The sequence below is a fragment of the Haliotis rubra genome, unplaced genomic scaffold (assembly GCF_003918875.1).
Source record: "Haliotis rubra isolate DU_JTF1 unplaced genomic scaffold, ASM391887v1 Scf69, whole genome shotgun sequence".
Classification (NCBI taxonomy): Eukaryota; Metazoa; Mollusca; class Gastropoda; order Lepetellida; family Haliotidae; genus Haliotis; species Haliotis rubra.
Genome location: NW_025767401.1, coordinates 481,079 through 497,293, shown reverse-complemented (window position 1 = coordinate 497,293; position 16,215 = coordinate 481,079). Strand labels below are relative to the sequence as shown.

Here is a 16,215-nt window from a genome sequence, read left to right as displayed (position 1 = left end):
TTACTGCCAACGTTCTTTGTGCTGGTTGTTTTCGGCGCATTGAGACAGAAAGTTTGAATCGGGAATGAGATAGGCGTTGATTGGCTAAGAGAACGGTTGTTATCCAATATTTCCATATTTAGTAGCAAAGGTCACGGGTCAATGCGTAATAGTGCGTTTACACACGCTTTCAACGGTGTTGTTGTTTTTGTTGCTCCTTCTATCGTGCTACGGCAGCTATTGCAAATAATTAACAGGTATGTATGCACTTTCCTATTGAAGTTGACTCCCTTGATCTTCGCTACAAAATTATTCCGGTACACTAAGTTACATTTACACAAACTAAGTGACGGATAGGTGTGTCGTCGATTTCAGTTTGCACAGTGGCGCGTTGGGCGCGAATCGTTGGAGTGTGTAGTAATTCTAAAAATAGTGTGAACGGTAAACAGAAAAATGACAATTCAGTGTTAGGTAATACAATATGGCATGTGTAGGGGGAGAGGGTGCGAAAGCGGATCCGTTGTTTGGTCATCGTGGCATTATGATCAAAGGATACACCCATTTCCTCCACTGAAGCAAGCTGTTTTATTTTGTCGTTCGTGATGTACATTTTGATACTTGCATGAGTAACTTGAGGGTGAAACTAGGTCAGCTGTATCAAAATCAATATATCCAGGAGGTTGCTGGAAGACTCAACAAGGTAACATATTGACTATGTAGAAGCACTTATAGGCGTATTGAAAAGTTGTCTTGAAACTTCATGTTGCAACTATTAATTTTAAAAAAGGAGCATTAATTATACATATGACCTGCCATTGGTGTTAGTTCAAAAGCATCAGCTGTCAAAGGTCAGTGTCAAGGTCTTTGAAATAAGTAATCACTAGATTCTGGGGAATTTCAAATTTTTCGGATGCATTTGTGTTTAGAATAAAACGATAATTATTTGCAGAACAGAATAAAAATAAACAGTCTTTCATTTGTATTTAGATCTACAGAACAATTGCAAATACCTCTATAGCAAACAAAACCTAAGGCAATTGTAGTAATTTACTTCTTAAAGATTAATACAGATACATTTTGCATTAAATAATACTAAACGTTTAATTTGTATTACTGGTAGATGTGTATATGTCTACTGTTCATCAATCGTAAGTCACTATCATGATTATCAGATTGCAGTGTAGCTTGACACACAAAGAAATGTTATCAGAAATAATCTTTATTCTCCTTTGATGAACTGGAAGACAAACATAACTTTACAAACAATACCACAAGCTAAACATTGTTTGTTTTACAAGAAATGATCAATTAGCAAAGTGGCACTCATTGTATCAGCTCACATGCAGGGGTGGAAATAACATTAAAATTGCTAGTGTACTCCGGGTACAGTGGCACATGTAAAATCACTTGCCCTGATAATTCTTCCACTATATCGGCCGATTTTCTTGTTGATTTTTTAAATAAACAACATAATTAACATTGGAAAGTCAACTGAACACTGGTACAGTGTGACATACGGTGACTTAAGTTTTACGCCGCTTTTAGCAATATTCCAGCAATATCACCGGGGGACACCAGAAATGGGCTTCACACATTTGGCCTATGTGGGGAATTGAACCTGGGTCTTTGGCGTGACGAGTGAACGCTTTAACCACTGGGCTACCCCATCGCCCAATAATAAAGAGATAGCATTAAGCAATAATGATGAGTTGTATGCGGAGATATATTAATTGACATTTCGGAATCAATCATATTAATAGAACTATTTTCTATCGCCATATGACTTGTATCAGAGACCATATACCGGGTATATAGTCTCTGCTTGTATTATTCTGTTACAGTATACTCTTGTTGTGGCAGAACTGGTATTGTGATGTAGTTGATAATGTCAGTAGCTGAATCTTTAACTGTAGAGAACTGAACTTACATTATACCAATAACAATAGGCAAACATAATCCTGACAGATGTACACGGTATCATCCCATGAGACAGACCTCCCAAAAGACAGACCGCTTAAAACAACACATTTTAATGGTTGGTTGCATAAGGCTTAATTAAGCTGTACCCTTGATAATAATGGTATGTGCCCAGATAAAATTATATATGAACTATAGTTTTATCAATTCATGTAATGAATTATGATTTTTAAATTAAGACATAAATTAAGGCATATATCATATGTACATCACCATATATTTGCCAGATCACATTTACTTGTGAATATTATCAAAGACAATAATTTATGTACATGTACCTATCAAACATCTGAGACCTGGGCCATATTATTTTACATCACATGTTTGTCAGTGAACAGATAACACTTATTAGAAGTCACTTGAACATCATTTTCTCCTTTCACCTTGCTCTTGACATACAGGTAGCCATCTAGAGGGTGATCGGAAAAAAGTCATAGGAAGAAAGTCATGGGGAAAATAACTATTATAAGACATCCTGTTCTCCAGTTATATACTTTGTTTATACTGAATTTTATAAATACTATTTCACTTTCATCTTCGGTAATAAAAACATCGGTTCTATTCTGTTCTGTTTAGTAAAAGGATTAGTAATATGTATTTAGAAGGGCACAGGGGATAGGAGTGTGTTGTTACTATACTCTGTAGTGACTCTGGGTCAGCTCATTAATTAAGTAGGGGTGGACAGCATGGCTCAGCTAATTAGTGTACTCATTGAGTCTGTCTTATGGGAGGTCTGTCTTTTGGGAGATAACCCTGTGCACATGAAAAAATAACTGTGCAAGAGGTCTTGCCATGCACACCTATTGCCACAAGATACCAAAATGACATGTAGTATACATTACCCCCCAGTGTTAATCTCGGTGGTATTGTGCAGTGACACTTGCTGCTCTATGTACAGACTCTACCTGATCTTTGTTGGGAATAAAACTGGTCCTTGAAAACAATTTTTTATTAAACAGACCCTAAATTTGTCTTGAATAATGTATGATAATTATTAATTACGCTAAAAAATAATAATTGAAGAATGTTCTAAGAAAAGTGACAAAATTACCATTAATTCCAGCAGAGTGGACTTGGGGACACACGCTTTTGTTAAAACCACTTGTTTTAATGTTTGTATTTAGTAGTGATAGGAATAGGAAACGAAATCCACTATTATCGGAGGACTTGTGGTGAATGATTATCGATTATAATTGAAATATGTACATTTTTAATGTAATCACCAATTTTAAGGGGTTTTCCTCAGGTTTTTTCTAATTAATGTTTTTGTATAACTAATACTGTCATGCAATGAAATGCACGCATGCAAGAAAGACACTGGACGGAGCCTAATACTATATACCCTGCTTCGCGCTAAACGCGCGCCGGGGTATATAGTATTAGGCTCCGTACGTACGTATGAATTGGTATATCTTAGATTGACTAGATTCTTTTCATATTTGGTACCTAGGTTCATCACAGTATGAGAAAGGTTCCAGTGAGGTTTGTTGACCTTGACCTTCATTTCAAGGTCACAAGGGGACTTTAACGTTTTACCCTTGTCAGCGAGATATCTCAAGAACCGTTCCCTGGATTTTCTTCATATTCAACACCGAGCTTTATCTAGGGAAGGCACAGGGCCCAGTCGATTTTGGTGACCTTCAAATAATTTTCAAGGTCACAGTGACACTTTGAAGATTTCAGCATGTTAACATGCATGTTGAGCTTGTCAGTGAGATAGCTCAAGAACCGTTCACTAGAATTTCTTCATATTCAACACCAAGCTTTATCTAAGGAAGGCACAGGGCCCAGTCAGTTTTGGTGACCTTTACACATCTTTCAAGGTCATGGCAACACATTGAAGATTTCATCATGTGAAGCTTCATGTTAAGCTTGTCAGCGAGATACCTCAAGAACCATTTACTGTATTTTCTTCATATTTGACACCAAGCTTCATCTAGGGAAGATGCAAGGCCTAGTCGATTTTGGTAACCTTCACATAATTTTCAAGGTCACGTCGACACTTTGATGATTTCAGCATTTTAAACTGCATGTTAAGATTGTCAGCAAGATATCTCAAGAACGGTTCACTGGATTTTCTTCATAGACTTTCAAGACTTCCCCTGAATGTTTTTCAAAAAGCAATTTCTTTATTACTAATTTTGCATATTTCATACACTAAGACATTCATGTCAAGGTCAAAGTGACTCTTGAAAATATTTGTGCGTTTGAACAACTACAGAGCAAGATATCAAGAGAGGTTGACTGGTCATGTTTTTGTTGACATTTAACTTCATTACTTTTTAAGTTTGATTTGATAATTTGCGGCGGGTGATTATGTCACCTTAGTGACAATGCTTGTTAAACAATAAAAGGGGCTGAAATTTTACGCATAGCTTTACGTTGTTGAGCGCATGTTTGTTCATGAATATCCATCAAATTTAATGGTTAGTTTACTTCATTCAAGTGTTTTATGCTAAAAGAACAAAATTCAGATTAATCAAACATATGTTTTTTACAATCGATAATTATTTTTAATACTTCTTTCGATCAATTTTCGATTATTTTTGATCATCGGAACACCACTAGTATTTAGTGATAGAATAACATCTCTGTTACTGACAGTATTTTTAACAGTCGGTCACTGTGTCCGACGACCTCTTAATTTACCGGTCCTGCACAAAATCCACCGGTCACAAAATATGATTAAAAAAGCCAATGAAATTGAATAAAAGAATGTATTCACCTGCTACAGCTTTCTCTTTCTAAACAATCGGATAGCATTGTTATTTTGCGTGATTTTCCATGACAGCAGTAATTATAGTGATGTTTCGAGGTACAAAATACATTGCGTATAGCATAATGAATTTAGAAGGAAACCTCATCTCACACGAAAATCGCAAGTGGCCAGTTCTATTATTAGAGGATTATTTTAGCAATTTTATTTCAATTTTGGTAACATTTTAAGCAGGACAAAATGTAGTTTTGGTATTTTACCGGACACGGTGACCGGCAGCCTCCAAATTTATCAGTCCTGGGTAATTTTTACCAGCCAAAATCCAGTATATACTGGAGAACAGACACACTGACTGAGTGATCAAACTTTAGAAATATATATGATAGAAAGGTTTGGCATTAACATAACAGGGGACATGAAATGTATTCCAATATCATAACTACTCACATGTGAACGTATGTGTTTTATTATGTCCTTCGCAGGTGAGTGTGTGATGCCTATACTTTGAACCATGCCGAGCAGAAGAGTAAGTGTCATACAGAAGTCGGCATCGTCCAGCAGAAGCAGCAGGACGACGACTGTCATCACATCATCATCTCGTGTGACTACTCTGGTGTCGTCAAGCAGGACCAGCCCCATCACGAAAAAGGAAATGTAAGTGTTCTTATGTTATTGATAACTATTTTGAGTTCAGAAATATGTTATTCTTAGTGCCGGTTTATTTTCAGAAATATGTTTTTCTTAGTCTCAATTTATTTTCAGAAATATGTTATTCTAAGTCCCTGATGCATGCTAAGGGGATGCTGTATTGGATATATTTATCAACTAACACTAATAAATGAAATATACCTTAAAGCTTATCAAGGCTAGGATATATACTGAACATCATAAGAAACGCAAGTCTGGGTTTTTGTCAAGATTTTAGGCAGAAGACAAAACAAAATTATATCTACTGTATATTACCATAGATAAGCCGATCTCAGAGATAAGCCGACCTCTAACTCGACCCTTAAAATCAGTATCAAAATGGTATGTTTCGCACATAAGCCAACCCGATGGGGTCCTAATCACGGTCAACTCTGACCACAAGACAACTGGCAGTTACCGTCTTGGGTGTAAAACGTAAGTATGTTTGGTGAGAATAGTATCTAATAAAGATTTTACTGACCTCTAATGTGGGAACCTGTGTTTGTTTTCTTTCTAATATGATAACAATCACTGTTGGTATTAACAACAAGACGGTAATTTTACTCAAAATGTTACAAAAAGAATGTTTATATTAATTGCAGTGAAATCGTGTGTCCCTCTGATATTTATAAGTTCTGCCCACATTATTCGCTGCAATCACTATCATATTGCGTCTACTCATGTCTCGAAATGAAGTGCTGTTGACAGAAAATGGATACACATACATATTTTGTTTCGCCAAAAGTCATATTTAGTGTAGCTGGACGATCACATGTCAACAAACTGTTTTTGCGGTGGAAATAGTGAGATCGCGTGAAACCTCACTGGTGACAGGTCAAAATGTTCCATGCATAAAACTATCCAGCAATACACCAGAAAGCTGTCGCATAACCTTAGTTATGATTATAAATATTTTACATTTATAGAGCAAAACCTGCAATTAAAGTGACACAATGCTAGAATATATTTCTCTTCTTAAAACAATAGTCCCTGACACTATATTTTTCCAATCACTGCATCAGAATTAATCTCGTATTATTATCCCCTGCAACACGTTTTGCGGGGGGTATTAAAATGGACTCCGTCCGTGCACATTTGTCTTTTCCGGAGCAGAACTCTAAAACCGTTAATTATTTCTTCACCAAACTTGGCACATAGATAGATCTGGTGGTGTACTGGTGCCTTTTGGTAGTTTTGGAATTCTGAATAAAATATTTTTGGCGTTTCCATGGCAACAAGTTTGACTAAAACAGAAATTAGTGGTAGTGCACTTTTCCGGAGCAGAACTCTAAAACCGTTCAATGTTTCTTCACCAAACTTGGCACATACATAGATCTGGTGGTGTACTGGTGCCTTTAGGTAGTTTTGGAATTCTGAATAAAATATTTTTGCAACAAGTTTGACATAGGCTGAAATTGGTGATAGTGCTCCTTTCTGGAGCAGAACTTTAAAAACCTTTTAATACTCTCCTTCCACTTTTTTATATACACACCTAAATATTTGACATAATCATAACTCGTAGACATAATCCTGAAGAGTATTTTGCCATTGCGGGGGATATTGATGACTTTGTCTTCTTGTTGGGTATGTTTTAACTAAATCACCAGTAGGGGAACGTGTGCACTGCACAGCTGATTGCCATTTCCAGCGCTGTATTCGAGACAATTACACACAGTAATCTTAGTCCCTGTATATAAGACAATGCCTAGCAAAAACAAATTAGAACTGAATGGGTAAATAATCTTGTCTAGTGATGGTTAATTGCGAAGCTATATGATGTTGTTTTCTTACCCCCTGAAAAATAGTTTGAGGAAAGTGTAGATAAGCTTAGCTAAGATTTATTATTTGAAAATCTCTTAATGTCAGATAAGTTTCAATTTGTTTGGTTTACATTGTAACATTTTGGGGTATCTATTAGTTGATTTATGATAAGAAGATTTGTATCCGATCATGAGGTGAACCAAATACAAACTTAACTGACTTTTTCAGTAAATGTTTTGGGTTGGGATCCCTTTGGAAAATATTTTTACAATCTTAAAAATATGATATCACAGAAATATGCGAAATAGTTGGAACAAATTTAATCGTAAATAATTAATGGAACTAAAGTATGATTTTGCAATCAATCTACAGGATGAACAGCTGTTTTCTACAGTTCTTCAGTGATGAGAAGCATGTTTCATGATTGTGGTGTTATCTGTCTGCAGCACACCAGTGAAAAGTCGGCTGTCCTCAGGGTCGCCATTAACTCCAGGATGGGTGTCAGGCAGTCTTGCTGTCTTTGAATCACCTAAGTCGACATCACCTTCACCTAAAAGGCCACGAACACGCAGGTTAGAATCCATTCGTGAAAAGCTGAAGAATTTTTTTTTCTCCAGAAATACCACAGTTTGTAGGGTAAAATTTGTGAATAACTTTTTAGGTCAGACCAATTTTATTTCTTGTTTTACGGATTTTTGTCCTCAGAAAACCTAAAGGCAGGAAGAAGAAAAAAAATCAAGTCAGAGTGATATTCCTTCTAAATACTAAAAGTAGATTACTTTTGGCAATTTATGAAGTGGGGCCAAAAAATATTTCTTGCAGGTTTACATATTTGGCCGTTAGAATTTTCTTTTTTGAGCAGGGAAAAATTATTGTTATTTTTTTTTATCATTCTTTAAAAAATACGACCGGCGCATCCGTAAAACAAGAAATAAAATTGGCCTGGCCTTATGTTATAAATTTGAAATTGTTTTCATTTTGATCAATATTTGATAGTTAAATTTGTCTGGTGCTGGTATTTCTTGTAAAGTTTAAAGTTGTTTTGCATGTTTTAGTAGCCAGACATTTCTTTTAGTATTGATCTGTAAATTTTCTCTGCCAGGTCATCAGTGTACACCAAGAAAACTGTAGTGTCCAAGATTCCTCAGAGGTCCTCCAAGGCTGTGAAGGGAAGCAATGTTTTCAAGATGCCCACTGTCTTCTCCCCACCTGGGGTCAAGACAAGAAGCAGACGGTCTTCCATATTTGCTGGGCAAGCTAAGAAGTCACCCTTGCAGTCTGCTTCTCTGTCAGTCCGCGAAATGGTGGAGATTGTTAGATCTTCCTCAATGGAAGAAGAAGAAACTGAATCACCAACCCCAAAACGGAGGATTCTGAAAGCGCATAGGGCTTCCTCGTCAAAGAAGCAAACATCTACAGCGACTAAGAGCACATCCTCAAAAACATCTTCAGACTCTAAAAATGATGTTTTAATTTTGTCTTCACGTTCTAGTCGTTCTAAGAAATCCAGCAGAAAGTCTCAGTCACCCAGTAAATCTCCATCAAGATCTAAGAAGAGGCAAAGTAAATCACCGGCACCTAAAGCGAAGACAACACCAAAGAGAAGTTCAAGTAATTCTCAGAAACAATCCACAAGATCTACAAAGAAACGTTCAAGAGATAAAGAGGAAGAGGAAGATGACATGGAAGTTTCATTTCAGTTTGTGACACCCATCCCATCACCTGCCCAGAAACGGAGACGTGTGGTTGTTAGTTCATCAAAAACAACAGGCAGTAAATCAAATTCAAAAACTCGACAATCTCAAAGTCCCAAGAAAAGACTGTCAGCATCACCATCACCTTTGAAAACATCTTCAGTATCGAAGAGGTCAACATCCAAGAGACTACTGGTTCGAATAAATGGATTGAAAAGCTCTGGATCCCCAGATTCTCCAGTTTCAAGCCGCAAAACATCTGTGAAGAAAAGTGAAGCTTCTAATCCATCCACACCACGCCGACTTGAAGTAACTCTTCATGACATGAGCAGTTCCCAGTTATTAGCAAGTTCCAGTAGCAAGAAAGCAGGTAGTTCAAAGAAAGCAACATCCTCGTCAGCATCTAAGAAGTCCCCCAAATCAGTTTCAAAGAGTAAGTCAAAGAAGAAGAAAAAGAGCTCTACCAGATCATCAAGTTCAACAAAATCATCCAAGACACCTTCAAGGAAATCTGAAGACTTCAGGAGTGACTTTGATGCTTCCGATATATCTGTCACAAGTCTTGCATCAACTGAAAATGAAACACCAATTACACCACCTAGAAAAGCTTTGGTCAAATCTAGAAGCAGATCTCATTCCCCAAGGAAGACTCCCAAGTCAAGCTCTAAGCGGAACAGTTCTAGTAAGAAATCATTACAGTCATCTAGCCAATCCACTCCGGTTAAATTTCAGAAGACACCTTCCACCTCAAAATCTAGTTCTAAGCAGAACAGTTCTGGTAAGAAATTATCAAGATCATCTAGCAAATCCACTCCAGTTAAATTTCAGAAGAGACCTTCAACCTCAAAATCTAGTTCCAAGAAGAAATCCTCCACAAAGAGATCTGTCAAATCTTCCTCCAGGTCAACCAATGTGAGTTCCTCAAAAGCCAGAAAATCCCTTGAAATCACAAGTTCATCTTTCTTGTCCAAAGAAATTAATACAGACTCTTTATCTGGCCCAAGAACTCCTAACTCTGTAAACAGAAAATCTCTGTCTCGATCTTCTCTTAGTTCAGCAAAACGATCATCCACCGGTTCTCGACGGCAATCATCTTCAGTCAAATCTGGACAGAAGAGGAGGTCTGTAGCATCGCCTTTGACCCCTAGTATAAAACTGTCTACAATCTCCTTCACCTCACAGAGCAAGAGTAAAGCTTCACCCAGAAATGTGCTCCAGAATACATCCAGGTCTTCTTTAGAAGCAACATCCTCAAAAAGAAGATCAGTTGGAACACCACAGTCATTCACAAGTTTAAAATCAGGGAGGGGGTCTGCTAAGAAATCTGTTGAATCTGTAATGTCTACATATAGATCCACCGAAGGCTTTACACCTGTAGTATTTAAATCTGTTCAGAAACGCAAGACTGCTCTTACCCCCTTTTATGAAAGCCTTACAGCCAAGAGACGGCGTATAAATGACAGTACTGACATGGTTGACAGTCCACTGGTTTCAAGCACACCTGTAGGCAGACTGTCGGTTAACTCCAGTCTCAGGTCTTCCTTTGGAAGTGCTGTCCGCTCAAGCAGGCAGAACATTTCCAGAACATCATATAAGTCCTCAAGCACCAGGGGTGGATATGGAAATGAGGACAGCTTCTTGGATGGCTCCTACACGTCAAGAAAGTATAGCTACTCCAGGAATGGAGAAGATGATGAAGAGGAGAAAGATTATGAGGATGATGAGATGGTTGGAGAGGAGTACAGCACCAGGTACATATCGTCAAGTGGGGACATGGAGGTCGCAACTACCAAGTCCAAGTCATGGTGCTCTGTCATGTGATTCTAGTGATCTCATAAAGGGCTGCACATCACCCAAAGTTTCTCCATGGGATACAACACTAGTCTTGTTGGGACTCAGTTTATCATTGCTATTGGTCTTTTGTACTCAATTATAACCAGTAGTAGAATAGATCCTGCTTTTACATTAATCTAATGGTGTTTTTATTTAACCATGTCCATGTTAGTTTAACTTTCAAAATATTCCTCTACTGCTGAGTGCTGACAAGGAAATATTAGTAGGAGATACTTGGTAATGGTATGTATTCTCCAGTATAGAAGTAAAACCAGTATAAACATTCTGTCAATGGAAAGTAATCCATTTTGTGGTAGACGTTAGGGGTAGCTTGGACATGAACCTGTGTGTGAGATGGAGGCCATTTCTACAATACAGTGCCAGGACTACAGTCTGTGTTTGTACAAGGCAGTACTCCAGACAGAGGTCTGACGCTTCAGGAATCCAGGTAGAGGCATAAGACTTCTTGACTCCAGGCCTAAGACTTCCTTTTGAACAAGGCTCCCAGCAATGACTAGGTGGCCTAATGCAACAGTAATACTCTGTATCTAACATAGCTGTAGCTGCACATATGTATACATACAGTTAGCTATCATTGTATGTACAGCTAACTATAGATGCGTCTTCAGCAACCCATGCTTGCCACAAAAGGCGACTATGCTTGTCGTAAGAGGCGACTAACAGGATCGGGTGGTCAGGCTCACTGACTTGGTTGACACATGTCATCGTTCCCAGTTGCACAGATTGATGCTCATGCTGTTGATCACTGGATTGTCTGGTCCAGACTCGATTATTTACAGACCGCCGCCACATAGCTGGAATATTGCTGAGTGCGGCATAAAACTAAACTCACTCACTCACTCATTCACTATAGATGCATTTTACTCCATGTTCTGATTATTAACAAATACCAACTGCTCTAGACACTGGTTCATAGCATTTACATATATTTCTGAATTGTACCTACTGGTGTTATGACGTCATTTGTGTAAATGAAAAATTGGTCAGTCGGAAGCAAGACAAGAGTTAGGAACTTTCCAATGTCTTATTGGTCCCATTACGCGCGTGTATATTCTTTGGTGAAAACATTTCCCTTGTTGGGATTGAAATTCTGGTTGACTCAAATGTTGTTAAGTTTGTCTCACCCTGTTGCCTTTCCTTAATGACTATGAGTGCATACACTGTATATAGCTTGTCATACAGGAGTCACCTTATTGTAATATAGTAGTTCAGTTTCATGTTATATTATTAGTACTTTGTTATAGAAAATAATTATTTCTTTTATGTCTATGTTCGATACTCACCTTTTATCTTCTGTACTCATTTTGAGTCTGTTGTTTGATTTTAAACAATACACATATAACAACATATTTATTAGATGAACAACTTATATCTAATATATATCCCTGCACTTGTTTCAGATTAGGATTTTGTCAGTGCTATTCATTATTTATTTAAGTCATTGATCATTTCATAAGAGAAGTGACACACTTCGTGAATTTGTTAAGACATTCACTGCTTAATTTCTGTAATTAATTCTTGAAAAATGGCATGGCTTCCCTGTACATACAGACAGGAAGAAAGAAAGAATTTGATTGTACCTGGTCAGCTAGTACCAGTGGGACTTGTTTATCACAGGTTTATTGTTTAGTAAACGGTAATGTTCCAAAACATTTATGCTAACTGTGATGGGTACCCAATGCTTGGCCTGTTCAATTGTAAGGTAAATATTGTTGGTTAATGTTTGTGAACAGACTTTATCAAGGTTCTGTAACCCAAGATGACAGTTATACCAAGCAGTAAACAATGTAATCACAATGTCACATTCAGCTCTAATAATCATTATGACTGTAAGATTAGGTTGTTTGTCTCTTGTCCTAATAGGTGAATGTGGTGAATAGAAACATTACCTAAAATGTCACTAACCCGCTGTCACTGTTACTGAGTGAAAGCCCCCTGTACTGCTGCTCCTGTGTCGTGCTCCCGAGACAGGTTGTTATGTAGATTATACCAGTAGCTGTTGTCTGTGTAGTTGTCTCCGTCTACTCAAGTAGATATTAGTGTAGTCAACTGGTTTGTTGGTGTTTGGGGTTTTGTTATGGCTGAGTTTGTTGTGTGATGAAAAGAGGTTTGAAGATAAGCTCTTCAAAAGGCAGCTTGTGGATAATCACCTTAGGTAGTCTGTGACTGTAGCAGGGATAGACCAACCCCAGCATGTCTTGGCATCCTGTGGGTCATAGAGGCTAAACCTTTTAGCTTGTGTTTAGATGTTATTAAGTGGGCTTATTCCTTGTTACGTCTCTATCACTGATGTCAATATCACTTGAACACTGCATCCTTCATAGAAGTGTTACGTGTTATGAACATAGGATCTGTGACTGACTGGCTTAGATTGCCAAGACTTTCTATGTTGTCAATGAAACAGAATAAGTTATCAACATTGGTTTATTCAGCAATTGTTTGTGAATCTGCTGTTATGTATACTGAGGTTTTGGTGAAAGGTGTCATATTTTGTAGCTTTGGATATATAAAGCATGTTGAGATGATCTGGTAGCTTTCCCAGTTGTTTCATTGTATTATTACCCCTGATAGCACGGATGTGTGTTGGTAGGTGTTGCCTCTTGCTGTAGGTTACATTGTGATTAAATCCTCAGGGCATCAGATTCCGTTGTTGATTTCACCCTTGATCAGTTGACTTAAATACATATCACTATGTGTGTTCACTGCCAGATTATCATCACATGGGGCCTTAATAAGACAACTAAATTTCACTAAATTACCAGTTTAAAAAGGAAAAGAAAAGTTTAGCATGCATCAGATTTATCCCCAAACACAGCATGATTATTATTGTTCATTTGTCATTCATTGTACAGTAAGTTTCAAGGTTTGTTATACATAAACAGTTCTACAGGGAAGAGCCACCATTCAGGGTCAGCATTCATGGAGCTCCATATTGACACAGGATTGCAGACGTCATGTGTTATTGCACATATATTTGTATGCAAAATGTATAAGTAGTTGAAGAAATCAATGTGTACTGTGTAGAAACAGACTGGTGTTGTCAGTGTCCTTTCAGTTTTATCCTACGATTAGAAGAAGTTGTTTGTGTTTCTTTTATGAAACAGTGAAAATAGGGTGAGCACCTGACTATAGGTCTGGTTCAAAGAGGGATAGAATGAAAGTAAGAACTTGTATAGTCGATTTTGATGGCTACTGTTTATTAGACTAATCAAGCTGTACTAAGAAGAGCTTATTACACTTCCTTCATGAACTAGAACACAATTGTAAAACAAACATGTCCCTTTGGTGTACCAGAAACCTGAAAGTGTTTGCTTGTGACGCTAAAAGTCCAGGTTCGATTCCCCACATGGGTACAATGTGTGAAACCCATTTCTGGTGTCCCCCTGATATGATATTGCTGGAATATTGCTAAAAGCAGCGTAAAACCATACTCACTCTTTTCATTTTATCACTTTTGTAAAGTATCTTCTGCTCTCTCATGTTATAAGTGTTCATACTCAACATGACATTAGTTAGACTCAGGAAACGGGTGAATATGCTATCGAAACCCTGCCCTTTTCACTTTACAGCATACCTTAGAATAATCACCATCACTGCTTTATGTGTAACATTGTTGTTGTATATTTAACACTGTCAGAAAACCCTGCTTTGCTGATATGTTATTGTAATAGTGCTTGTATTTAACCACGGTGAAGACTGAAACTAAACAGTTTTTATGCTTAGGGGTGAAACGGGTACACCCATGCCACGGTTCGGTACGTATTGCGGTACACAGCTCTCGGTTCGGTACAATTCAGTTCGGTTCATTAACAATAAAAATTCTTCTTGGAGAAATCTTCTTGGAATTGGGACCCAAACGAAAGTGCCTTTACACGAACTCGTTCATCCAATCGAATTAGCAGGAGTTGTTGACAATAGCACTTTGGCACAGAAATGGTAGCTACATGAAGATGTCATCTAGAATTAAATAACATGGAATATTTGTGATGACCTTCCGAAAGTAATGTGCATAAGGTGAGTAAGATGATATTTTCGGTATGAAAACCGAACGTACCGTATCTTAAACCTGAATTTCGGTGTACCGAACCAAAAACAAAATACTGTGGTGTACCGTTTCAGCCCCTGTTATGCTTATTGGAAAAGAAACTGAACATTTGTTACGCTTATTTGTGATAAATGTCAGATTGGTGTTCACTGCAATGGGTATAAATCCTGTAAGATTAATAGTTTAGGACATGGGTGCGGATAGGTTTGATGGTATGAAGCGATTAAAGAGCTACCTGACACCTGGTTGTGTAGTCGGGTACCATGTGAATGTACTCACAAGACAAACTCTAGTCTTTGATGAGGTAGTAACCAGGGTGTTGTCTGGTGATAGCCAATTTGAGCTATGAAAACTTTAAAAATGTTTAGAGGTTGAATTTTAGCATATTTGATTTGAAAATATTGACATTGACTAATACTCAACTCTTTGTTAAATGTTTACTGATAATTTACATAGTGTTTCTTGATGTCCCAGAAGTGCTTGAACCTTTTAACACAGCAGAAATTCCGTCTGATGATACAGTCAACTTTACTAATAGATTTCTGTGAATTTTTGAAATTAGGTTTTCAGACAGTTTTAGAAGAAGATCTAAACTCTTCTTCTGTGTTGCATTGACTGTCCAATAAACTAATTTGAAGATTACTAACATTTGGGGAAATGTCTCAATTGTTTTACTATGACATCATGTTGTAATGGTAGTTTGGGTTTCTTGCCACCAACAATAGGCATCTGATTAATAGCACACTGAAATTTAAGAATGGTGTCAGCTAATACCATGGCTTGTTTGACCCAGAGCAGGTTAATTATAAACAAGGTTAAATATTCACATACAGAGACATCTACAAGAACCTTACCCTGTGTGTTATCGTATATACAGAAACATGTACAATAGACGCCTTTTTGGATGTCATACGTGCTGTGTAGGGCAGAATGGTTGATGTTGTCATTATGCAATGAAAGGTGCTATGAACAACAATGGTTTATGTCAGGTATATCTGTGCAATGAAATGTGCAGTGTACAACAGATTGTCTGATTTTATGAAAGGTGCTCGGAACATCAGGTATTGACATGCTATGGAATGTGCTGTGTTCAACAGAATGGCTGGCGTTGGGTAATGGAACATATCGTGCAGAACAATGGTTGCTGTTCAAAGAAATGTTCTTTGTACTACAATACGATTGCATTTGATATTATGTAACGAAACTGTGTGCAACAGAACGGCCCAAAAAGGTCTTTTATGCAATGAAACATGCCATGTACAACATAACCTTTCGGACAGGTCTTGTTATGCAATGAAAACTTGCTGTGTATAACAGCATGGTAGTCAATCAGGTCTTGTTACATGTTGTTGCGTTGTATATTTTATATTTCGGAAAACAATTTGTTCATGTTATCTTTTTCTTTCTTGGATTCTTTTAGACAAAGGTTTTATTTGGTGCAGAAGTAAATTCCATCCAGAAATAAATGTTACTCTAAGCACAGAACAGATCTTCTTGTATTT

General features: G+C 37.4%; 1 protein-coding gene and 1 long non-coding RNA gene across 2 annotated transcripts; one reads left to right on the top strand and one right to left on the bottom strand.

Moving 5' to 3' along the window:
• The first annotated feature begins 143 nt into the window (after positions 1 to 143).
• On the top strand, positions 144 to 11,341 carry LOC124258295 (nucleolar and coiled-body phosphoprotein 1-like). The gene is made up of 4 exons (XM_046692366.1): positions 144 to 236; positions 5,155 to 5,326; positions 7,567 to 7,692; positions 8,223 to 11,341. Exons 2-4 carry the CDS (start codon positions 5,184 to 5,186, stop codon positions 10,633 to 10,635), a joined length of 2,682 nt encoding a protein of 893 aa, XP_046548322.1. The 5' UTR covers positions 144 to 236; positions 5,155 to 5,183; the 3' UTR covers positions 10,636 to 11,341.
• LOC124258296 lies at positions 10,289 to 15,810 on the bottom strand. Its single transcript, XR_006893554.1, has 3 exons — positions 15,688 to 15,810; positions 14,440 to 14,443; positions 10,289 to 10,299 (listed from the first exon to the last, which is right to left on the bottom strand). It is a non-coding gene; the product is annotated as an uncharacterized LOC124258296 (long non-coding RNA).
• Positions 15,811 to 16,215: the final 405 nt, after the last annotated feature.

Bases quoted from the DNA above. Each gene is read 5' to 3' on its own strand.
- LOC124258295 (XM_046692366.1), top strand. From the start codon at position 5,184: ATGCCGAGCAGAAGAGTAAGTGTCATACAGAAGTCGGCATCGTCCAGC. The intron at 5,327-7,566 runs GTAAGTGTTCTT...ATCTGTCTGCAG, and splicing joins CCCATCACGAAAAAGGAAAT to CACACCAGTGAAAAGTCGGC. The intron at 7,693-8,222 runs GTTAGAATCCAT...TTTCTCTGCCAG, and splicing joins AAAAGGCCACGAACACGCAG to GTCATCAGTGTACACCAAGA.